Consider the following 25,164-nt stretch of genomic DNA (forward strand, 5'->3'; position numbering starts at 1 on the left):
GCCCTTCATCGTCTATTTCTTTGTGCACTTTCTGTGACAACGGCTGAAAAGAATATAGACAAGAAATGCTGCAAGACCTGCAGTCAGTCACTGAAATTAGACCTTTTGGCCCTTGGTGCAGGATGCCTCACCAAAACTGTCCTAACAAAGGGTCTGTCTATATGACTTCATGAGTTAAGTGTAAAACAGGACCAGATAGAAGACAAACATACATCAGTTATTCACTGGTAATGGAATGGGCCCAATGAACAGCTGCAGGTCTGAAAGCGCCCTAAGAAATTGTTGAACATTGCACAAATGATGTGCTGTCCTTTTGATAAAGTACTTGTAGTCCTACCCAGTGTTGCCTCAAACTTGTGTTGACCTGCGCTCCGCTGATGCAATCCCAGCATGTATTACATCCACTACCAACCCCTGTAATCATTACCATCATCATGTCTGTAGGGTACATTTTTCGGTGATCCAATGTGCCAATGTCAGGTCTGTTTTGATTTGACTTTACAAAACACAGTAGCTTAAAAAAGTTTGAAAGTTCTCTAGAAGAACATGAGTAATGTATTTTGGATACATTGAATAGATAAACAAAGTGCTGCCATGGCAACAGCAAGACACACTTCATGGGCCAAAAAGATGATTCAATTATCTGTGTTTTAACATGATCCTGTTCGCAAACCTAATTTAAATACTTTGCTCTGCAGAATTGTATTAATCCAAAACAGAATGTACTCATAATCAAAATATATCTATCTAGCCATAGGTGGTCACTGTGTTGCTGCAAAAATAGCTTTGATATTACATATACAATAGATTAAGACAATATGGTGTTTGGTTAGGGGACGGATGAAGCTGTGTTTGATTTCCACAGTCAGGGGTCAGTAGAGAACGATGTTAGCTCAACATTGGCAGGCATCCATTATGTGATATTATTAGATATTCGGTGTCTATTTATAGATACACATTTCGTTCTGTCGTTTTTTATTACTACTGAGATATAAAGGCAGGGATTATAAGGAGTTTTAATAACCCTGCCTCTTTGGTATGTAATACCATGGTGCTCTTCTTGGGCCTGAAAGTGAATACTCCCTGGAAATATACTGAGCGATAAGAACTCGACTAAACGTGACGCCCAAAAATGTCTCAAACCTCATTTCCAAACAATGGAAAATCACAGTATCTGTTGTTTTGTGTGGAAAAATACAGGACCAGATATTTATCAATTACAGGTGGAAAACCAAAAGGGCCCTTGGCAACTCAAACTTCATCAAAGACCAAATGCCTTATCACACTATGTTAATGACAATACAAAATAAACTGGCCCTAAGTACCCACTGTGATCCCTGTCTCCATAAATGCTGTGTATCGGCCTGGTGGTTTTTATTTGCTCGCACATTAAAAGAGTTCTGCCCGGGCCATTGTTTAACCCGTCCAACAAGCTACATGAAAATTGTCCCAATAATTTTCCGTAACCCTTCTGACAAACAGACAACCCAAAGATGTAACCTTCTTAAGCACTTGTTCTTAAATGTAGTTTTATTTTCAGTCTTACGGCCCGTCCACACGGCGGCGTAAGTTGAAGCTTCAACGCTGCTTCCCATTCACCTTGAATGGGGTGACGTCAAGCTCCGCCGAACTGCATTGTGGTTCCGTCGCTTCGCTTTGCCTCCGTTAGTCGCTTCAAAAGTTGAGAAAAGTTCAACTTTTCAAGCTTCGACAGAAGCGTCAGCCAATCAAATCATATGCCAGTACAAGCTCTAGCCAATCAAACCGCGTGCTTGTGTGTCCGGGGCGGGAGATTCATGTGATTGGTTGTTGGTCGAGCTTTAGACACGCCCACCGGCAAGCTTCAACGCACGCTGCCGTGTGGACGCTGCGTTAATGCCTAGTATACATACCCTCATGCATAAAGATATTTTATATATATATTTATTATACAATATATATATTATATTTCTAGTTAATTATTTCTTGTGACCTTTTATCTCAACCTGAATTTTCGTAGAGATGAGCGTCTGGATTCAGAACTTACCAACTGACAGTATTACTCTGATGTCATGTTAAATTGTTTCTGGATATTCATTTCTGATTTGTTACAGTTACACTGCCATTTGGCCTCTTATTGACAAGTATAAGCACCCTGTGGTACCCATCTGGTGTTCTGTTGGCAGTAACATCTCACATCCTCTCATAGGTGAATCTCCACAACATGACATACAGCCTGTACATTTGGACGCTGCGTGTGGAGCTGACAGTGTTGAATTTTTGAACACTAAGATCATTCCAGGCTTACATGATTTTGCTAGAAACTAAATTGTTCCACGGTTTTCCATTATTAAGCAGTTGAAAATGTGAGTAGCGTGTCTGAATATCAGTGTGGGTGGAATTTTGTTCCAAAACAATCCAGAAATCTCAACACATTAAGCCACAGATGTTAGTTGATCTGATATTCTGACCATTTTGTAACAGGCTTTGACATGTCCCTCTTAAGACCATTGTCAATATTTCACAAACGAGTGGCGTGTTGCAATGGTGCTGTAACTCCTTTTGAATTAATGATACACCAGATGTTCACAAAATAAGGGTTTTACTGTTTCTGGAGTCTCTGATCACCAAATGTGTCCATCACAATGACAATCTTAATGACTAGCAGGTGTAATGTTTACCATGTGCTCAATTTTAGTTTGAGTGTTCACATGATAACAATTGCCAAATAAATCCAAGCTGAAATCACTGAGACTGTTGGTAAACACTTAATTTTGGCAAAGTATTTTACAAACTGAACTCACTTGACCTGATGATGACACTAGACAATGGTCAGGGGATAAGTGATGACATCTGTACGAGTTGTTGTGGCAGCCCATCCGGTAAGTCTTGAAACATTTATTTAGAAATGACATGTTGTGGTGGCAAGAGAAGGTAGGAGATCACCAAGTCCTTAGAATACTTTGAGAGGCATGATAATGAACTCAATGAAGCATCATATTTGCTTGATTGTCCTTATCACAAGGTTTTTGAATAATGATCATGTAAATGTTGATGATTGTAGTTTAGGAAGTATTCTGATCCAAACAGATGGTCCTCATCACGGTCCAATCAGTTAGACAGTACCTTTTTATTGATGATTCATCTTTTTTGACTTGCAACTGCCACATATGTGTGTTTTATAGCTGTATTATTCGATCGTCTCTTATCCTTCATTGTTGTTGAAAGTGCAAAGACGTCAGAGATCAATTTGGAGAGTCCTGAAATTCCAGTGCGTGGGTTGCAGGATGGAAAATGGATTTTAAAAGCCAAAAATCAAAAGACCTGCCAGATACTGTCAACCACCACCAGATATATTGTTCATTTTGTACTATTTGTCAATGAATATCTCACTTCTTTGGTCTTTCAAATATTTTTGGAAATGTCCTGCTATAATCTGTTCTTAGTGAGGTTTCAATTGGATTTCAGACATGTAACAAATTGGCTTTTTTTAGCCTAATTACTTACGTGTGAGCAGTACATCCACTGCTCTTATGAGGACCACTGAGTAGCTTCACATTCAGGGAATTCACATCTTCTTTACATCTTCTAAACTAAATGTATTGTTTTTGGGATTCTCACTGGCAAACCTTATTGCTACATATATAGTGTTATGGCTCCTATTTATTTATTTTATTTATTTAACAGGGACAGTGCACATTAATGAACATTTCTGTAAATGTGCCAGAGTTAGCCAAGAGGCTATTTTTCATCTGTAGTCCCTGGACAGATTTTAAAAGTCAACCTAAAACACATTTCATTTTAAACAAGTAAATACAATGCATTTAAAACATGCAACAGACATTACTAGGATACTTAAATAAAACAATTTAAAATACAGAACATTAAAACAAAACAAATAAAACAAAACAAAAGAACATGTTAAAACACAGGCAGTGGGTTGTAAGGAGCAGAAGCTTGGGTCAGTGCCGGCAGAGCTGATTCCCCACTAACCATGTTTTGAGCTTTGATTTAAATAAAGTGAATGTGGAAACGTTCACTCGCTGTGTGTATATGTGCTTCTAAAAGTAATACATTCCTTGCCCTTCACCAATAAAACCAATCTACACTATAACTGCAAGAATCTTGTGCTTGCTGTCTATAATTGTATATGTTTTCTTATTGTTGAACTAAAGTAACATGCAGAGCAAACGTAGCTTGCATTTCCAAGATGTTTTGGGGCTTTATTCCACATTGTCTTCTACTATTCCAGGAGATGGATGTCCCTCAAGTGGCTCATAAACGTGTTCCGAAAATAGCATGTTTACTATAGTTTTTCCACTGAAGTTAACAGTTTAATTGCAAGTGATGTTTCCTGCTCCATCGCATTCTGTCGCCATGAGTCATATGTTGTTACGGAGGCATCGCATGCTGAAAGGCAAAAAGTCCTCTCCCAATGCTGCGTTGAAATCGATCAAGACAATGAAATCTGCCGAATATCGCTAGCCTTTGCTCACCCTCGTCTCCCTGCAGAGGGATTCAAACTTTAATATGCGACTCTCCCGCTCTTGTGAGCTAAACGATTGTAATGTTTTCTTCGAATTTCAGAGTTTATATCCCCGTTTTCCAGTCAAAGTATTGATGTCACATTGTCTTCATTAGGACTTTGTGGTTTAAGGCATCACTTGCAAATTAAGTTGGGAAATTGGCTGATTAACTTCAGGAATGTTTATTTTTTTCGTCCTTTGTTTTTAGAGGTTTGAAAGATTTAGTGAGGCTCCTTTTCAAACATAAAATACATTAAATCATCTGTTAAATAGGGGGCTTGTCACTCAGACATGTTTGACAATTATGGAAATGTTCCTCACAGATTTAACGATTGTTACGATTTCTTAGAATAAGCAGAGATGACAGGACATTTACGGAAAGAGTAAATGCCCTGGAAAGAGATGTATGTATGATATTGGACTCCTTATGGTTGAGATGCTTTTGACTGATACAGTTAGGAAACAAACAAAGAGTGTTCTCTGTCTTGAATTAGTTGAATTACATTTTGCTGCTGTATCCTGAAACCCCTATTCAATTCACACTTTGAAATGTTATGAAATATTAGCAGTTCAAGCTATTCAAATTGCTGTTGTGTTTTATGTATTGATTTCAGTGCTTATACAGACAGGAATTGTTACTAGGTGTGTCTGATTAACGAAACGTAAGATTCTAAATTTAAATCCTGGCCCTTCGTCCATCCAATAAGGGAGGTGTTGTGGCGAAGCTCCAGACCTGTCTACAGGAGGATCATGACGGTTAAGATTTGGTACCATTCCCTCCTTTTAGTCATATGTCTTTTTTTAAAAGGTTAAACAAAGCATGTTGTGTTGATCTGTGCTCATGAATAGCAGATGTTTTCACACCTTCATGACACACTTTACCCCGAGGGAGAGAACGGGTGTGTATTTAGGGAAGGGATGATGATACGAGAGCCTTCAGGTAATTATGTATCTACCTAATCAAGCACTTGGCCTTTCACCCGGTTACCACCTCTACTGATTGATTCACTAACTTCCTTTGAAGCCCTTTGCACCATGGGTATTTTTAGAATGATTTCATATACCGTGCAATTAAGTAGGATGCTGGTAAACAATGCTCTGATAGGAGGCCAACTCCAAACTTGGCTCAGTCAGTAATGATGAGTCAGACGGTTTCAAGTGAAAAATAAATAACTTCATGTGCTGGCAGGAGAGAAGCGCAGTCCATGGGGGTTGCAGGGAATTTTTTTTTTCTTTTTCACAGAAACACTTGTGTTTTATATTTGCGCCTTGCCTAACATTCTTTTGTGTTCATGGGGGAGGAATAGGATGAGACGTTGACTTTTGAAGTCTTTCTATCTTGTCACGTAAAGCATTCCTCGCAGATAGAGTAGACCACATCACTGCAGCGATATTACAGTTCATAGAAGGCTGAATTAGAAAAAGAATCTGCATCTGTAGCACATTTAGATTAAGTAGGTATTTAGTTTTGATTTATGAGTTTTTGGGGTGAATTGATTGTGAGCATGCAGTATTCACGCACCCCGGTGTGTAAACTATACATGCATGTAAGTATTCATGTGCATGCATTTGAATATGATTTACAGTAGGTAAGTGCATGTGCATCTACTTTTACATGTGTCCCCAGTGACCTCTGACCCATGAGGGTAAAAACACAACTGGTATCTCAGAACGGCTCACCTTTACCACTGCACTTTACATTGTCAGAAGATATTTATATCTGGAATGAACAATTGAGAAAGAAGAGTTTGGTTTCCCCGCTGTGGCCTCGGCTCGGCCTTCCTGTGGGTGCAGAGTCAACCTCAGTCAGATGCGCTGATTGGAGCCAGATCCTTTGTCCAAAATTCCGTCTCCTTGCACCCTTGAACCTCACGAAATCGAACTAAAACCTTCAGTCATTGGTTTAAGTCCCACATGTGATGTCAGGAGGGCGAGGCGCAGAAACACGTGCTGGTGGACAGGAGGGATGACACGCAGGTGAAATAAGGTTGAGGTCTAGCAGCTCTTTACAGTAATAGACATTTCTGTTGGTGTGAAGTGGAATGCTGCTGTTCATTTCTCACTCTGGACCCACTTTTGCTGTTTTTTATTTTTATGAGGCGTTGGGAGGACATCTGTTTGTGTCGTTGACCCTTACAGGAGTCCTCCAGGGACCTTTTAATTCCGTAGAGATCTATAATGCGAATACGCATTGATATGCTATTTTTGTCTACTCTCTCGCCAGATGCCTCCCTGAACTCTTAATACGCCCGTATCACACCCCTGGGGTCCATGAATTGTCATATGCGATACTGTGAAGGAAGGTAAATGTTCTGCAGGCGTTTTATTTGACTGTCCCAAGAGTACCCTTGTGCTCCGTAAACCCCACTCGCTGTAAATACCCAGAATTCCTAAAACTTTCAAACCCCTATATATTTTGAATTCCTCAGACTCTTTGTATCTCAGATGCTCTGGTACTCAAGGGGGCAGTGAGACCCCCTTAACCCCGCCTCATCTTTATTTTCCAACTAACCCCCCCTGCTGCTCTTATTTCTCTCTCACTCACACACACACCCCCTGCGATGGATTCCAGATCGGGAATTTTATGCATTTCTGTTTCGCATCACCAGCCAGGAATGCAGCACGCGTGCCACAAGCCTCATAACCTCAGGCTGATGAGTGTGAGGATGTTTAAAAGAGAGAGGACTGATGGGATACAGACGCTGCTGGGGGTTATGGGGGGTGGCTGAGGGGAGGTTTGACTGAGCGCATCCGGCGCAGCACTCGGCGTTAATGACAGGCCATCTTGTTGCATAAAGCAATGTTAGTGCAGCTGTGGTATGTGTGCCGAGCGCATCTGGACCACAGATTTTTGGGAGTGTATTTTGTGTTTGTTTGGTCTGTCCCGTCTCACTCAAATTAGAGACTGTTGCACGATACACAGGGAGGATGGAGTGAATTAACTTTGTTGGGGATCTTTCGAGGGGGGGCTCATCTCAAAGTGCAGATTTTACAAGGCAGCCTGTTTTGAATAACGTGTAGATACTTCTTTTATACTCTGGAAGTATCAGGCATTACACTTATTGAATCTTGTCAGGATTAGACGCTCATTGTCAGGTTGCTTGGAGGGCGGAAAAGTTCCTGACCTGCAGATTAACCACAGAGAAACGCTGCGTGGCGCTCCGGTCTTTGTCAAACACAGCCTCCAGTCAACTCTCCGTTTGAGTTAGGGCTGAAAGTAACGATTACTACCGATTGCCGATATGTGGTTTTTAAAAAATTAAAAACCAGATTTATCGATTTTAGGTGATGTCTTTAAATATCTTTTATGGTCAGTCCAAAACCATAAGATGTTTGAGTATCAGTTTGATACTTTCTGTGTTTTTTTGAAGCTCTAGTTATAGCTAAATAAGATTAGATACAATTCTTTCTGCTCTTCTCTCATTTAAATAATTGTTGTCTAGATAGTTGTAGATTTAAAGTAAAACTTTTAAAATGTAATTTCATCTTTGAAGTTCTTCTCCTATAAATTAACATTTGAGACATTTTGTGTCTTATATTCAAAATATGCATCGTTTGATTTCTTCAAGTTGAATTACCGTAGTGTTAAACCAAAGTTCTTCCTAAGAATAACTTTTGCAGTATCCATCTGCGATTGGCCAGAATATTTTATTCCCTGTAAGTCCTTATTACACTCCCTTCCGTGCCCCAGATCTAATGTAAGTAAAGTCCCGGACAGACAACTACCAGACAATAGAAAAACAGAACATTTAGTTACACATAATTATATAACGGTACATGATCCTGTTTCAAACAAAGCCAGATAATGATCCACTGTATTTTGGAAAATTGAAGAAGTCAGTCATGGACATTAAATCTTAGTTTTTCTGAATTGTTGTGTCCCCACATGAGACACGGTTAACACATACATGTATTTGTTGCCGTGCAACAGTTGGTGTCTTTTGCTGATCAGAAAAACTGAACTTCTCTCACCACTGTCTGTAGAGGCGTTGTGTTTGTGGCGCTCTAGCACCCCCTGGTGATCATATGATGGTTTGGGTAAAAAGTTGGTTTGTGCAGTATGTTGTGTAGTACAGATCATGTATGTCATCTTATCACAATTTAAGAAAAAGACCTAGAAATAGCCTAAATTCAAAAGGGCAAAAGTAATATTTGGGTAGTGTGAGTTTGTAGTGTTCTGTTTTATCCACTTCATCTGTTGCTCTTTCGTAGCCTTAGTTGCTGTTTTGGGAGTAATGACCATTTTCCCCACTTTTTTTCCATCTTGTTTTTCTTGCAATCTTAAAAGAAATGCAGTTTTTCGATTATTTAAAATGTCCATTATTTACAATCCCTCTACATACCACTGTACCCTGTTTCCATAGGATTCCTTTTTTAACATCCATCTTCAATATTTTGACTGAATACCTATTCCTTGTTTGTACATTTCCGTTATAGCACCAATAGATAATCATAAAGGGCATACACATATCATATTGTAGTGACTTTTGTATAATGTTTGTGCACCATTTTCTAGAACGTTAATATTTAAAAGGTCAAATCCAAAATATTTTTAAGTTGTAGACAAAATACATTGAATACAGAACACCAGTTATTCCAGATGTATTTAATCCATAGTTCAGTCTTTCAGGCTTTTTACATATATATAAAAACATAACATAGAATCAAAAGGTTCACTCATGAGTCATGACAGTATCACAGGCACTGATGGTTACAGTACAACAACAACAACAACAACAACAACAACACAAATGTTCAGCGGTTAGCATTCTTGTTTGGAGTGTGATTTTGGCTAAGTGCCGTGACAGTGTTTACAAGCAGGAAATGTTAGGTATTCAGACGGATACCAATCTAGGTCAGACAAACTGGAGAAAAAAAAAGCTCTTTCCTGATAATGAGAAAATATTTAGTGAATTGTAATGTACATTTTATTTCAATTTAGGATGTTTCTTTAGAAGACAACTTGACCTGTCATCCTGATGCTGCCCTCATACAACATTTCATTACCGTAGTAAGCAAAACACTTTCTATGTACAAAAATCCCTTATTTTCCATGTTAATATGATCACAGGAAAGAGAACAGTTTGTTGCCGTTTTAAAAGATCACATTAATTTAAAGATAGCATTCCTTGATAGTTGCGGATAAACATCTCTTCACCTAACTTTGAACGAGTCCCCTTAAAAGTAGTGCATTTCAAACGTGGTCCAACTTGGTATAACCATGCGTGGACAGCCGAAAATACTTCAGGTCAGGCGTCTGAGTGACAACTTGTCATCGGATCTCCCTTCCCCGCTCTACATGTAAATAAACATGTACATCTCTGTTTGCATGTACAAAATACATAATCAAGTATGTTTTTGTTATTGGTGTGTGTGTGTATTTACATTTCAGTTGTTACTCTCACATAGATCATACGTTATAGAAAACATGCGGCCCACAGACTTTGTGGCGCTTGGTTTACTTTTCTCAGCCCCTGAAGTATATGTGGATGTCTTTCAAAATGTATCTGGTAGCGGTACATTGTATTCTACTGTTATGCTACGACTGATTTGTCATTGGCACTAAGTAAATGTTGAATCAATGCTCAACTGTTAAAACATTTTAGAGGGCGTGCACAAGCCCAATCCTGTTATATTTAGCCGCTTTCACACCAAGTACTTTGCCGTACTTAGTTCCCAGCACTTAGTTCCCCCATGGAACTAAAGAGTAAATCGTGTTCACACCGGAATAAGTTCCTGAGGGAAGATTACGCAAATGAAGCTGAAATGAAGCCGCTGACGTCACTTCATCTTCTTCTGCTTTGGGTTTACTGGCAGGCCGCAAACAACTTCATGGCGTATACTGCCACCCAAAGTCCCCGGCCGGAAGTCCCCGGAGTTGGGGACTGGCTTCAGTAGAAGCTGCTGAGACTCCCAGCAGCTTCTACTGAAGCCTTCAGAGTAAATCGCCAGAACGCCGACACCTCCTCATCACTCCACCGCTCCCATGTTTTTTTATTAGTTATTCTCTCTCTGTTGGTGCGCGGGGCTAATGCTAATAATGCTAATGCCAGCAAATACAATGGTGGCTTCACAAAACCTTTCCGAGTTTTACGGGGCGTGGTTTGCAATTCGCCCAGCCAATCAGAAATTGGAACTTTTTTCTCCCCAGGATAGTACCACCTCTCTAGCAGGGACTAAAAAGGGGGTAAAAGTTATCGTGAACCAAGTTCTCTTTTTGGTGTGAACGCAAAATCCCAGGAACTATCGGAACTAAACGGGGAAAGTACGGTGAAAAGTACTCCGGTGTGAAAGCGCCTTTTGTTATCTGTGGTGGTTGTTAGGGTTACAAATCAGTTAATGACCCAACACTTTGCCAATGTGCTTCTCAAACTTTATAAATATCTTACACCCTGTAGTTCCATCTCAGTGGACTTCAAACACACTTTACATTGTAAGCTGCTCAATTATAAAAGACCAAGCAACTGGCATGGCGATCAATACATTTGACAACAAAGCTAAAAAGGGAGCTTTCATTTTGTGAAAATGTGACTTGACTTTCTGTTTTGCTCCTTTCATTTAATGTATGACAGACTTGTTCAAAAGCATGTGCTGGTTCTCAGTGAAGATTATAAAAGGCATAAAGTAACGCATTACTTAATGCCCCCTAATCATAAAATGCCTCGTATCACCTTGGTAAATCTTGAATTTGGATTCCACTTAAAACCCAGTCATCAGAGAACTCTGTCTTCCAGCCGTTACTTAAACACATCGTATCACAGACCGTATCTCCCAGCAGCCCTCTCTTCTTCTCTTGTGATTATTAGACATGTTTGCAGTCCGGCTCTACTGGGCCTGGCTCTCGTTCTTCGTCTCCTGCCATTTCTTCTGCCTATGACTGAGCTCTGCGTCAGAAAAGGCTGCGGGGCCCCAGTTGGTGATCATCTGCTGCCCCTTGGAACCTGAAGGGAAAGGTAGGAGTATTTTATTATGGGCAAATATTAGTCACTATAATAATAATAATAATAATCCTTATATTTATTATAGCGCTTTATCAATGACTCAAAGCGCTTTACAAATACACATTACATATACAGATCATACATACATGTAATGGTCATCTACTGTGGACAATACCCACAGGAGCAAGTTCAGGTGAAGTGTCTTGCCCAAGGACACAACGGCTTTACAGACGCAGCGGCGGCGGGTTTCATCCCCTTGATCAATACACTGCGCCACACACCGCCCATCTTCACACCTCAAAGTCATCGAGGCGCTTTTACAAGTACCCATTGATATTATACATGTACTGTGGACAATACCCACAGGAGCAAATTCGGGTGAAGTGTCTTGCCCAAGGACACAACAGCCTGAAGCAGTGGGGCGGGAGCGGGTTTCGAACTGGAGTTCCCCAACACCCCCTTGATCTGATGATCAAACGCACAGACCACTGCGCCACCCGTCCCGATAACAGCAATCAGGCAGTCTCTGGCTGATGTTGTGTCAACAAAAATCGAATGTCACATGACTCTTCTATACATCGTTGCGCGGGATTCTGCAAAAAAAGGTCAGCTACAAAGAAAGCATCCCTTTTTTCATATGTTGCCGTTTGCTAAATAAAAGTTGTATAATGGAAAATCTTCAAAATTGATAGGACTTGTGATAAATAAACAGATATTAAAGTGTACTCAGATTCAGTTTTTCGGTACTTCTGAAATGTATTACTTGTTGAAATGAACACAAAAGACAGCAATAAAAACAGAATGATACTAAAATGTTGAATTGCAAAACGCACCATTTTTTTTTACTGCCATCTTAGAAACAACTAAAATGTCCAGAGGGAAATAACCCAGAGTTTCGCTGTGTGTTTATTGCGTAAGTTGATAACACAATATATGATGTTGAGCAACGCTAGCGGCCATCTCTGTAACAGAACACACTTGTTGTGTACAGCTGATTTTAGATATATCCGTTATCATTCATTTTCCACACTTTCACATATGGCTCATTCTATTTTAATCGGAGATCATTTTGCTAATGTTTATATCAATGCAGAACTATATAGTGATGTCTTTAAAAAGGTCAGCCTCTTATTAAACAACATTTAAAGATACAGATAATCCTGAAAAACTAATTGGGAGCGCCATCACTCGCTCAAACACAAAGATTCATTTCATTGCAGTTATGATGTTATCTTTAATGTTATCTTGACTGCACTTTAGCCTCTTGGGTTTCAACTGAATGTGATTAAGTGTGAAAAAGTGCAGCCGTTTGAAACACATAAACCGTGTGATATGGATATTTTGTCTATTAAAGTCGTCATTATTACTTTGTAGTAAACAACATTCTTACTATGAAGCCTCCAGCCAAAGGTATCTGTGGAATTTGGATATCTTACTGTTATAGTTTTTCCATTACATTACATTACCTGTTATAGTTTTTCCATTACATTACCTGTTATAGTTTTTCCCTCAATCATTTTGATATGTTTGTTTGCTCGGTACATCGTTGTCTGAGAGAGTCTGACAAAATAGTCTCAGCTTGTTTTTCCTCTGAATCTACCAATAAGCTCTATTGGGACATGAGAGGGATGAAGGCGCCAATAAAATGATTCATGGCAGGAGTTTGTAGCTTTGAGGAAAAAACAATTCAAGCAGATATGTAAACATGTTGCTCTCTAACTCTCAGTTTAAACGCTTGTCATAAAAACAATTTTTTATTGTAACAACTTCAGTACTGTGCATAAAGCAAACAGCCCCACAGAGCAAGAGGAAACCATCACAGCCGCCCAGTGATACTGAAATGTTATCATGACCTTGTAATAATAATAATAATAATTTATTTTGTACAGTGCTTTTCTTACAGAGATGCAGCTCAAAGTGCTTTAACAATATGGCACACAAAGGGCGACTGTGGCTGCGAGGGAGTGTGGTCGTCTTTCAACCAGAAGGTTGTGGGTTCGATCCCAGCCCATGCAGTCAACATGTCGATGTATCCTTGGGCAAGATACTTAACCCTGAGTTGCTCCCGATGGCATGGCCAACGGTGTGTGAATGTGTGTGAATGTTAGGTCCTAGAGTAAGGTACACTGCTCTGTATGAATGGGTGTGAATGGGTGAATGACATGTAGTTTGTAAAGTGCTTTGAGGGGTCTTAAAGACTGGATAAAGCGCTAAATAAGTACAGTCCATTTACAGTCCATTTACAACAGACATTCAATTCAGGTGAAATGTAAAAAATAAGAAAGACAAAATGAATAAATATTATAAACTAATAAAACAGTATGATTGACACCATTTGTGTGAAAGTGTCTTGGTCACATATCTAGACATGGGATCGTATTAAACTGCCATTTAATTGACATTAAGAGGGTCATGGCTATGCGGCGCTGCAGCAAACACCGTGAATGGATGGAAACAATAGTGGGCATATAATATTATTAAAAATGATGTTTGATATGATAAAAACCTTAAAGGGGACCTTTTGTACGTCTTTTATACATGAATATGTGTCCCCGGTGTTCCAGGGAACTCACCAAGTGTCAGAAAACACAACCCTCTGTATTTTCCTCCATACCCAAATCTCTTAAAAAGGGGCTGCAACGGATCTGATACAGACTGATCCAGATTTGAACACTTCTATGACGTCACAGAAGTGGCGCTACGGCTATTGGGCCAACTCCACCAATCAGGAGGAGGCAGCCACGGACATTGCCGTTAGAAAGCGCTGGAGACGCTGTAGTACATATGCCAGGCCTGTAGATGGTGCTGTTCTCACAGAATCAGCCCATGCAAAGACAGTGTTAAATTGAGCGAAATGAGGAATGGCTAAAATGCATGATCTGTTTGGTATTTTGAAAAATAAAAAGTATAAATATGACTTATATAGGTATGGTCCTACACTATATTATTCAAATATAGCATGATAGGTCCACTTTAAGCAGTATAGCTTCAACCTTGTTCTCACCCTGGACTCCAGTCTTACCCATCAAAGATTTTCTCTACTCTCAAGGTGGTACACTAAGCTTGGTCCTCACGAAGACAGCAGAACCATCAAACAGTCCTTTGGTGCTGCTGATGTTACCTGGTTGGATGAGCCGTAGCATGCCCTCTTGTTCGGCCACCTTGTGCTTCCAGGTCTTTGTGTTGTTGGTCGCGTCTTCCAGCTTCCTCATCACCGCCTGGCTCACACGAGAAAACACAGAGACAAAGTTATAAACAGGTCATCAAATTATAGATGTTTTCAGCATATCTTGGAGCGCTGTATCAACAGAAGACCTGTATAATGTGTCTCACATGACTTTCTCATTAGCTGCCTCCCATCCAGCAGCCATAAACTCACACCATGAGGTAAAAGAGGCACTAAACTACTAAAGAACGGACGTCTTCAGACAGATAAAGACAATATGTTAATCATTTACACTGAGAAATGTATTTACCTGCTATAAAAGTGAGTATGTGTGTATAACTTCTATCACTGTAACAACAGCTATAAACAGTGTGAGAACAACACATTGTTGTTCAGTATAGCTCGATGTAATCTACAGGTACTCAAATTAGTAGAACTGCAGAACCTTAAACACAATCTACAATCTTGGCTTTTTCTCAAAAATAAATAAATCATACTTTTAGTGCGGTCCTTTGAGTGTGGTACATTTTGGATTTGGCATTTAATGAAAATAGCTTGGGGGGGTTTTCACTCAATGTAATGTTTGTACCAAACAATCCTACACAGTCACCCTTGGTATACATTCTACAAATGGTAGATTACTAAAATGAATAAAGCCTACTAATGCAACCGTGCAGAAACAAACAAAATGAAACACCTCAAAAAGCTGCACAGCATTTATGAATCAATACTATGAATGAAGCTTCAAACTTTTTAATGCAGCTCTACTAAATAACTATTGTTCTCCAAATAAGTAACTGATGGGTGGGGAGGAACTGCTCATAACTTTGTTTCTGTCTGCTATTTCCTGCAGTTTCCTACTGAGCCATAGTGTAATCCACATCTCTCTGACCTGGTACTGCTCCAGCGCGCCCTGCCTGTCCTCCTCCAGCTGGTCCAGCTGCTTCATGGCGGCCTGCAGCTCGTTCTCTTTGATCAGACGCTCCCTCTCCAGCTCCTGCTTCTCAGCCTTCGTCTCTGCGATGGCGCGCTGCTGCTGCAGGTGAAACTCCTCCAGCTCCGCCCTCTTTACGGCCTCCTCCTCCAGCAACCTGCTCCACACACACATCAAACATTGGTCAGTATATAAGTTATGTACGAATAAGCCTCTTGTTTCCAGCTGGGCCCTGCAGTGTCACATTAAACACTTTCTAAAGCATATTATAACCTAAACTGAGCACAATGTGTGCATGCATGCTTTTAGAAAATAAAGATTAATTGTGCAAATGTTTATATTCTTTTTTCTAAATGTATCTTCCCTAAATGTTGCAATACTTGCTTTTATTTGTTATGTTGTCTTACTATGTCAACAGTATGCACCAATACAATCCATCACATTTGTCCTATGTGAAACGTTCATAATCAACTGGATCCTGATCATAGTTTGCAGGCATTAGTTGCTCCACATTAGCAACATTTGCAATTCCCACCATCAATATATACTCTTATGTATTTGTAACTAAAGTGTTGGAAATGTTCTAACCATTTCTCATAGGTTATAAAAGTGCAAAGTAATGAATGATCTTAATCTAAAATATGTGAAACAGGATGTAACAAAGTTTCCTCAGTCTAAAAGAAATTAAGCAACTTGCATATAAATCAACAGAAAGGTGGAGAGTGTTGTTCGACAGCAGGTGGCGCTGTAGTGCAATTGTGAACTAAATTGTTGGATAAATGTAACTTGCATTGTTTATATTCTTAAGACATTATATACAGAAGGCAGTCGAAGAGTAGATGAAACCAAAATGAAGTCACTGTTGTTTATTAATATGAAACATTTGGCTTCCCCATTTGGAAGTTGCATCTTGCACACAGGAGCTTCAGTGGTGACAAAACACTCCAAGTTTCCTTTGGCATTATAATGATTTACACATTACTTTGGAATAAAGGTTGATAAACGGTTCACTAAATGTCTAAACACAAGTAACTGAACTTTAACCTTTCCTCTATGAATAACAGCAGTACATAGCTGACTAATGATTAAAAACTGATAGCTGTCTTTGTGACCCAGCAGTTTAATTTGAACAGTGTGGTCAGTATGCTGCTGACATGCTCACTACTGGTTAGTCAAACGAGAGGTGGAAAGCAAATGTCAGCAGAGAAGGAGGAGGGAGGAGGGGGGAGGGGAGGAGGAGGAGGAGGGGAGGAGGGGAGGGAAGTACAATGTCTGGCTGTGTGAGAAAGAGAGGAGCAGAATCAGTCCATGTGATTTCGGTTAAGAGAAACTAGGAAGTGATCATGATTTAAAATACAACCTAAATCTGAGGTGGACAAATTCAACCACCAGGTAAAAGAAGGCAACTAGGGAGGGAGGCGTGTGGCACAGGTTCAAACCCCACTGCAGTCAGCATGTCGTTGTGTCCCTGAGACACTTCATCCCAAATTGCTCCTGTGGGGATTGTCCACAGTATTGAGTATGTAAGTCTCTTTGGATAAAAGGGACATGTAATGTAACTAGCATTCATACGACTGATGGTTTTGTTTTTGAACTAACACACTTTTATGAGGGCTGTTTGGTTATATGATGCATTTTATGATGTTAAGTGAGTTCAATGTAGGTTTGCAACCAACGATTCTCATGAATTGTCCCTTAGTCACTCCATGTTTCTCTAGGTACATTCCTTGGTCTATGAATAGGGAGAAACGTCCATCCCAGATTCTCAAAGTTGACAGTGACGTTTTTGAATGTAATAAGGAAACTCCCTTATTTCGAAACCGCATTTTTGACTGACCGTGCCTGCAGCCTGTGGACGGCCTCCTCGTTAAAACAACCCCTGATATTTTTGCTTAGTTGCAGAATAACTTTGTGCACGGGCTGTTCTGTCAACGGACTCTAATAATAATAACTCTCTCTCCTCCCTGCTGACTGACCGTGCCTGCAGCCTGCGGACGGCCTCCTCGTCCTGCCGCGCTCTCCTCTCGTCCTCCAGAGCGTCCTCCAGCTGGCCGTACATGCCCTCCATCTCTTTGACCCGCTGCAGGTACTGCTCCAGCTCCTCGGACTTCTGCGCCACCTGCTCCTCCATCTGCTGCCGGACCTGTGGAAGCACGACAAACACTGTCAACACTCCTGACTTTTGTTTAACGAGTAGTCCATAAGGAATACATACCTTCCCCTCCCAGTGATGGGTTCAGGCCTAAGTTAGCTAATACACGTGTTCTCTGTGCACTCAAAAGTGTTCTTGATGTGGTTTATCAGCATATCGCTTGAATTTTGACTGGACTGACTTTTATGCTACTCACAGAGATGAACATTTACTTTATCAGTTATTTTAATTATAAATGTATAATTTTAGGTACTTATTATCAACAAAAAGTATCAAATATTGACTACCTTCAGCTTCTAAAAAGGTGGATTTCGCTTTTTGTCATTTCATTTTACTGCAAGTTTAGTTATCTATATCTATTCAACTTGTTTTTTGGTTCCAGATGAATATTTGTAATGGCCATTTTTTACAATTAGTTTATTTTTAATATTGAACTAATCTTTTTCTAATGAAAAAAATAATTTGATTTAAATCTATATACAGTATGTTAAACCCTCTCAAAGTTAAGATTTAGTGCATTGCATACATTCATGTAACACTTTCACTCATAAAAGTAAAAGTGTTGAAGTTTTGACTTCCTGAAAAAAAATGGTTGAAGATAAACCCCCATTTACACGGGAACGCAAACTAACCGAATTCAATATCAAAAAAGTATTTAGTTCACACGGATACGGCTCAATTAACGTGTCTGTTCACACGAGACCGCTCGACCCGCTGGAAACGCTGTAGTACATATGCCGGGCCTGTAAGTGGTGCTGTAACTTGCGCCACAAAATACACAAAAAGCAGCGAAGAAGACCCCCAAGCATGGTTGCCATGGTTGCCCTTCTGTTTATTCTCCGCGGTTGATTTAGCAGCATGTAGTTCATGTAATTCTTCATGTCCACTTGTTGTTGATGGTTGTGGTAGAGGAGCTGTAGATTTTGCACTAACATCTGTAGCATGGGCAGTAGCAGTAGAGCAGCAGAGGTGTTCTCGTGTAAACAGCACATCAGAGTGCACTGAGCATGTCAATATATTATCAGTAGAGGCAGTGAGGCGCAGTATAGATGCTTTTATTGTGGTGACATTAGCCGCGTTCACACCGCAGTACTTTTCCCCCTTTAGTTCCGATATAGTTCCGAAATGTCACGTTCACACCAAAAACAGTCGGAACTACAATAGTTAATCAGAACCTTTTCACCCCCTTTTCCGTCCCTGCTAGAGAGCGGGGACTTTCGTGGGAGAAAAAAGTTCCTATGTCTGATTGGCTGGACGAATTGCAAACCACGCCCCGTAAAAATCCCAAAAAGTGTTGTTAAACCACCATTTTATTATCCTCGCATTAGCATTATTAGCATTAGCCCAGCGGTGGAGATGTCTGCGTTCTGGCCATTTACTCGGATGGCTTCAGTAGAAGCTGCTGGGAGTCCCAGCAGCTTCTACTGAAGCCAGTCCCCAACTCCGGGGACTTCCGGCCGGGGACTTCGGGTGGCAGTATACGCCGTGAAGTCATGGGCGTAATTTCCACTGGGGACAGGGGGGACATGTCCCCCCCACTTTTCAAATGCGTTTTTTTTTTTACGCAAGTGGTCATCGTCACGGAGGAGCGTCTGTTTGTGTGTGTGGCAGGAGCGCAGTTTGTGTGTGAGAGAGAGAGAGAGAGAGAGAGACAGAGAGAGAAAGACAGACAGAGAGAGACAGAGAGAGAGAGACAGAGAGAGACAGAGACAGAGAGACACAGAGAGAGAGACAGAGAGAGTTACAGGGGTTGTTGTATCTGGTGCTAGCTCGGAGCTAACGGAGATTAGAAGCTTTTTCAACAATAAGGAGAGGGAGAGTCCTCTCCTGTCGGACTGAGAGGCTGAGGTAACAGCTCAGGGAGGTAAAGGACTCGCTGAGTGATTGTAAACTTTAGTTATCTCAGTGGGTCTCAAATGGTTTGTTCTAAACGAATATTTCCATTTATTTAATATAGTTGTTCAAAATAAATAATTCCAATGTCAGTAAAAAATTAAAAACACAGTTTGAAAGGGAAGTGATTAGTAAAATATGCTTAAATAAAAAGAAAGAATTTAGACTAGGTAAGATAAAGATAGGAGAGAGGAGTATATCAATGATGTGTTATTGGTTGTGAGCATATTCTAATGGTTTTTGGAGTATTGAAATATATACAGTTCTGTTTCATATGAGTGTTGAGAGTGGTATCCATAAATCTCTTAATTTGTGCACCAGATTGATGCTTTAACTTCAATTTAAAGAAAAAAATCTTAGATAAGATAGATAAGTTTGCACACTCATTATATACACTACACATTTTTCTTGGATTAGTTAACACCATAGTCCCTAATATATATGTGTAGAAAGGCAGGAAATGGAATTAAATCGAGAACAATGTTTCATTGCGGAGGCCCCCCTGTTTTGTGTCCCCCCCACTTCTCAAACCAAAGTTACACCCTTGCGTGAAGTTGTTTGCGGCCTGCCAGTAAACCCAAAGCAGAAGAAGAAAAAGTGATGTCAGCGGCTTCATTTGCCTAATCCTCTCCCAGGGACTTATTCCGGTGTGTACGCGATCTGCTCTTTAGTTCATCAGAACTAAAGAGTTCTCATGAACCTTTGTGGGAAAAATACTGCATTGTGAATACGCCTATTTACCAAATGTACCCTACAGCAACAAGTATGTGTCTCTAACATGTGCAGTGAGATCATCAACACAACCTCAAATAAAGTGTTAAGTTTTAGCTTCCCTCTAAGCTGTTGTGTGACTTTGAGGGATAGTTTGAATTGTAAAAGTGGGGTTGAAAGAGGAACCATAGTCAGCCCTCAGTTTGGAGTAACAGACAGAAGCATGAAAGCAAAGCATTGATGTGCAGAAAGAACATATACCTAACCAGCTAAAACAAAGGCCTACCGAATGAAATCATTATCTGTTGAAGAGATCGCTATATTTAGAAAATTCTCATCCGTTTACCGTGCCATCAGACAGCACTTTTGACAGGGAACTGAAGCAGTTACATCCATCCATACACTCTTCAAACTCCATTGACAAAAATAGAACAGGGAAGTCGCTGGTCTAACTTTGACACAATGTTTATTTAGTTTGTGTATTTGTTTTGTTCTGATTCAACAATACCACACTAACTCCACTTTTCTCCTGAGTATCTTTTTTACATTAAAACATCTGTAATGTACTAATGAAAGCACCTTGCATCTAAAAGAGGAAGTTGTATTTAAGTTGCTCTTGCTCTGACGTAATTAATCTGTGAAAGATGCCCATGGTCACGTACTATTTTCTCTCTCTCTATGTCCACGATGTAGCGTTCCTGGAGTTCAGTCTGAGTCTGAAGACGCTTTCGTTCTTCTTCAGCTGCTTTAGTCGCAGTCTCCTCCAGAGCCTGGCAAAAAGAAAAACAGACATTAGTCAACAAAAATGTCAGATAAATAAATAACCTTTTACAAAATCACCTTCTCTGTTTTTCAACCTTAAAGCTCCCCTATCAAGCAAAAATCCACTTCTTCATGTCTCTTCTACATCAACATGTGTCCCCTCTTCTTCATGTCTCTTCTAAATCAACATGTGTCCCCTCTTCCTCATGTCTCTTCTACATCAACATGTGTCCCCTCTGTGGAAAGAGATTCTGAAAGTTTCAGGAAAAAAGATTCTCTCTCTTTTTGTCCTGATCCATTTCTATAAAAACCTGTCTTAAAATGAGCTGATCAGATTTTGGCCACTTTATGATGTCATAACGATTTTGTTTTTGTGTAACCATTAGCCAATCACCAACCAAGGTAACCCCCCCCGCCCCCACACCTTATCACCTGAATCTGCTCCTAGTGCACCAATAGCCGCTTTCGAGTACTTTGCCGTACTTAGTTCCCAGCCCTTAGTTCCCCCATGGAACTAAAGAGCAGATCGCGTTCACACCGGAATAAGTTCCTGGGGAGGATTAGGCAAATGAAGCCACTGACGTCACTTCTTCTTCTTCTGCTTTGGGTTTACTGGCAGGCCGCAAACAACTTCACGGCGTATACTGCCACCCGAAGTCCCAGAGTAAATCGCCAGAACGCCGACACCTCCTCATCTCCACCGCTCCCATGTTTTCTTTTGTGTTGCCATAAGTTATTCTCTCTCTGTTGGTGCGCTGGGCTAATGCTAATGCTAATGCTAATGCCAGCAAATACAATGGCGGCTTCACAAAACTTTCCCGAGTTTTATGGGGCGTTTTGCAATCCCCCCAGCCAATCACAAATCTGAACTTTTTTCTAACCAGGATAGTACCACCTCTCTAGGGGGTGTAAAAGTTCTCATGAACTAAGTTCTCTTTTTGGTGTGAACACAAAATCCCTGGAACTATCGGAACTAAACGGGAAAAGTACTCCGGTGTGAAAGCGCCTATTGTATTATTTTTAACCAAATCTCTCTCAGAGGGGCGTGGGGAGGGGCTCCTTATTTTCATCTAAAGTAACAGACAGAGAATCAGCACTTTGGAAACAGGGCTGAAACAGAGGGGATTATGGGTAATGCTGCAATGATCTGTTTGGTGTTTGGAGCCAAACACTTCAGAGACATGTTTTGTATATATCTGAGACCTATAATGTATTGATGAAAAATAATATAATATGGGACCTTTAACTTTATCAGAAGGAATTACACTATCCATTTAAGTTTAAAGGTCAAAAAGCAAGTTGTTTTCTACACATTGTCAACAGAAGTGAATGCTTTACCTCTAAATAGTAATTTGAAAGTAATAACTTTATTTAACAAATAGAGAGGTGCAGACTCCAAAGAGGAATTGAGAGTAAAGTAGAGCCCACTACTCAAATATGTCCTACTAAGAAATGCAGATTGAAAAAAAAATCATCAGAGCAATATTATGTGAATTAGGTGTATTATAACATGGAATTGACTCAATCTACTGGCTTCATTTGCTTAGATTAACTTTTGATAAAAGCTGTAATTATGCAACATTTAAATTATAGGCACAATGAGTAGGGTTTGGGTGAGGTTTGTAAGCCACAAAGTTGGATCCCGCTCAACAAGTATTCAACAGATTCACTCTTCTTTTGGAACAAGCTATGCCTGCTTCGCATTTCATTTCCATTTTAGTAGCTTCATTTACACGCTGTACGCGCTAACGATCTGGGACCTGATCCAGACCGGATTTACAAAAGGTTGACGCCTAAAAACTCAGAATACAATTAAAGAAAATCCAGGCCGTCTATTCTCTTCTTATAAAAAAAAAAAACTACTATAAAAAGTGAGAGACAAGAATGATGTTTGAGTTAAACAGCTGTCTTATCAGATGTTAGGCTCCTTGTACTTTAACATCTTTATACAGAAGTCTCCACGTCTCTAGTCTTGTACATTGAAGTAGATGTCACAAGAACAATTATATTTAAGTTAAGTGGTGCGAGTGGTTTAAGCAGTAACCTCATGTCACCCAGCTGTGACTACATATAGCAGCACAGTGCAAGAGCCACAGTGCCGTGTGTGTGTGTGTGTGTGTGTGTGTGTGTGTGTGTGTGTGTGTGTGTGTGTGTGTGTGTGTGTGTGTGTGTGTGTGTGTGTGTGTGTGTGTTAGCATTACTATCCTCGTGGGGACCTAAATCTGTTTACACAGTCACGTGTGGGGACTCGTCACCCTTATGGGGACATAATGGAGGTCCCCATAAGGGGAATCATTAATTTTAGGGTGAAGACTTGGTTAGGGTTAGGGTTAGGCATGTGTTGGTTATGGTTAAGGTTTAAGGTTAAGTCTCCTGTGTGTGAGTATGTGTATGTGTATGTGTATGTGTGTGTGTGTGTGTGTGTGTGTGTGTGTGTGTGTGTGTGTGTGTGTGTGTGTGTGTGTGTTCATTGTGCATTCATGCAGCCATCTATGCAAGACTTTCACCTCAATGGCAGATTGTTGTGCATTCAATGGACAGCAGAGACGTCCCACACAAAGACAAACTGTTGTTCTCTGTGTTGCACAACTACGACGTGAACTAGTTTGACCGACTGTTGCGCATCACTCTCTCTGCTGATGAAGTGCTGCTGCTCAAAACTCTCTCGGCTGAGTTATTGTGACGGGGTTTTTATGGCTGCAAGCCGGCTATACTTAGATATCGCTCTTTAGACTTTGGTGGTCAAAGGTCAAGCTCTCTGTGACCTCACAAAGCATGGTTTGGCCATTACTCAATCATTAGTTTCCTAATTATAACATCACACAAATACGAAAATACAATTATAAAGTGACCTCGTGGATAGACATGAATGTGAACAACATGTTGGCTGGTTGGTAAAGGCATTCAATACTGTGCAATACAAACACTTGTGTGCAATATACACTTATGTGCAATTCAAAAACTGTCTTACTTGGATTCAATACTTACTTCAATTTGTGAATTCCCTTGTGTATTTTTAGGATACTGCTACTTATTTAATACCACGGTGTATATGTTTCCAGTTTTTTGATTATATATTTATTTATGACTTGTGCTTTCCTTTATCTAATAAGTCAAACCGTATATGGACCTTTTGTTTATCTGCACTGTATCTTTGCTTCTGTAGTTCTGGAGCAGACAGAAGTATTGAACATGGAAATTAGTCATTAAGTCTATTCATTGGAACTGAAAATGAGGCTTGTGTACCAAGTGCCACAATTGTTGAGAATTATGAATCAGTTTTATGTTTTAATATAAACAGTTTAATGCACCTTGTCTACGCAAAAATGTGCAATTATCATACCCTACCAAAAAACCCTGCTTCAGTATTTACTTTAAGGCTGCAACATATTTAGTAATTGCTTCACACACACATGTTTCAACCAACTGTATGACTTCCTGTTAATTTCACAGCGTTACCAGGAAGCGGCCATTAGTCACCAGTATTTGTGGAATCCACACAGTCAACAGACAGAGTGACTCAGGTACAGGGAGATTTACTGGAAAATCCTGTTTAAAGTGGCCCCTCGTCTGCTTCCTGGTTCAATACACATTCCCTGTGCAGCAGCTGGGGACAGAACAGGGGGGGGGGGGGGTCCTTTTATTGGTATTCATGAGCTGTGAGTTTCAGAGGAGACCCTCCATGGTCTCGAGGGGACTATACTTTAATTATTGTGTGAACAGTGTGTTCATAAAAAGGAAAATACTCAATTTAAGTTCAAGTATTTATAAGGTTTCCTTGTGTAGAATACTTAGGGGAGTATAAAATGAAAGTGGATGAATTTAAAAGTACACATTTTCCTTTCACAGGCATACATAAGGCGCGTTCACACCAAGTACTTTTCCCACAAAGGTTCCTGAGAACTACCATTTAGTTGCGTTCACACCAACAAGTCCCAGGAACTAAATTAGTTATAGAGAACCTTTTTTACCCCCTTCTCAGTCCCTGCTAGAGAGCAGGGACTTTCGTGGGAGAAAAAGGTTCCTGTGTCTGATTGGCTGGGCGGAATGCAAACCACGCCCCGTCAAACTCCCAAAAGGTTTTGTGAAGCCGCCATTTT

At 40.2% G+C, this 25,164-nt stretch overlaps 2 protein-coding genes and 1 long non-coding RNA gene across 3 annotated transcripts in view; 1 reads left to right on the plus strand and 2 right to left on the minus strand.

Annotated features, from left to right (window-relative positions):
• LOC307040166 overlaps nt 1-15,603 on the plus strand; it is a 39,278-nt gene extending 23,675 nt beyond the window's left edge. Inside the window, exons 2-3 of the long non-coding RNA XR_013808439.1 lie at nt 11,312-11,458; nt 15,466-15,603. This is a non-coding gene — a long non-coding RNA (uncharacterized lncRNA). The remainder of the gene's footprint in view (nt 1-11,311; nt 11,459-15,465) is intronic.
• On the minus strand, nt 9,097-21,273 carry LOC307040165 (switch-associated protein 70-like). The gene is made up of 5 exons (XM_079682756.1): nt 20,965-21,273; nt 17,523-17,689; nt 15,505-15,703; nt 14,568-14,664; nt 9,097-11,446 (listed from the first exon to the last, which is right to left on the minus strand). Exons 2-5 carry the CDS (start codon nt 17,675-17,677, stop codon nt 11,331-11,333), a joined length of 567 nt encoding a protein of 188 aa, XP_079538882.1. The 5' UTR covers nt 17,678-17,689; nt 20,965-21,273; the 3' UTR covers nt 9,097-11,330.
• The window catches only part of LOC307041273 (switch-associated protein 70-like), a gene marked incomplete at its 3' end in the record, with an annotated part of 18,503 nt that continues 14,246 nt past the window's right edge, over nt 20,908-25,164 (minus strand). Inside the window, exon 3 of the mRNA XM_079684581.1 lies at nt 20,908-21,072. Coding sequence (XP_079540707.1) covers nt 20,908-21,072 — 165 coding nt within the window. The remainder of the gene's footprint in view (nt 21,073-25,164) is intronic.

The sequence above is a fragment of the Notothenia rossii genome (assembly GCF_949606895.1).
Source record: "Notothenia rossii genome assembly, chromosome: 5".
Lineage (NCBI taxonomy): Eukaryota > Metazoa > Chordata > Actinopteri > Perciformes > Nototheniidae > Notothenia > Notothenia rossii.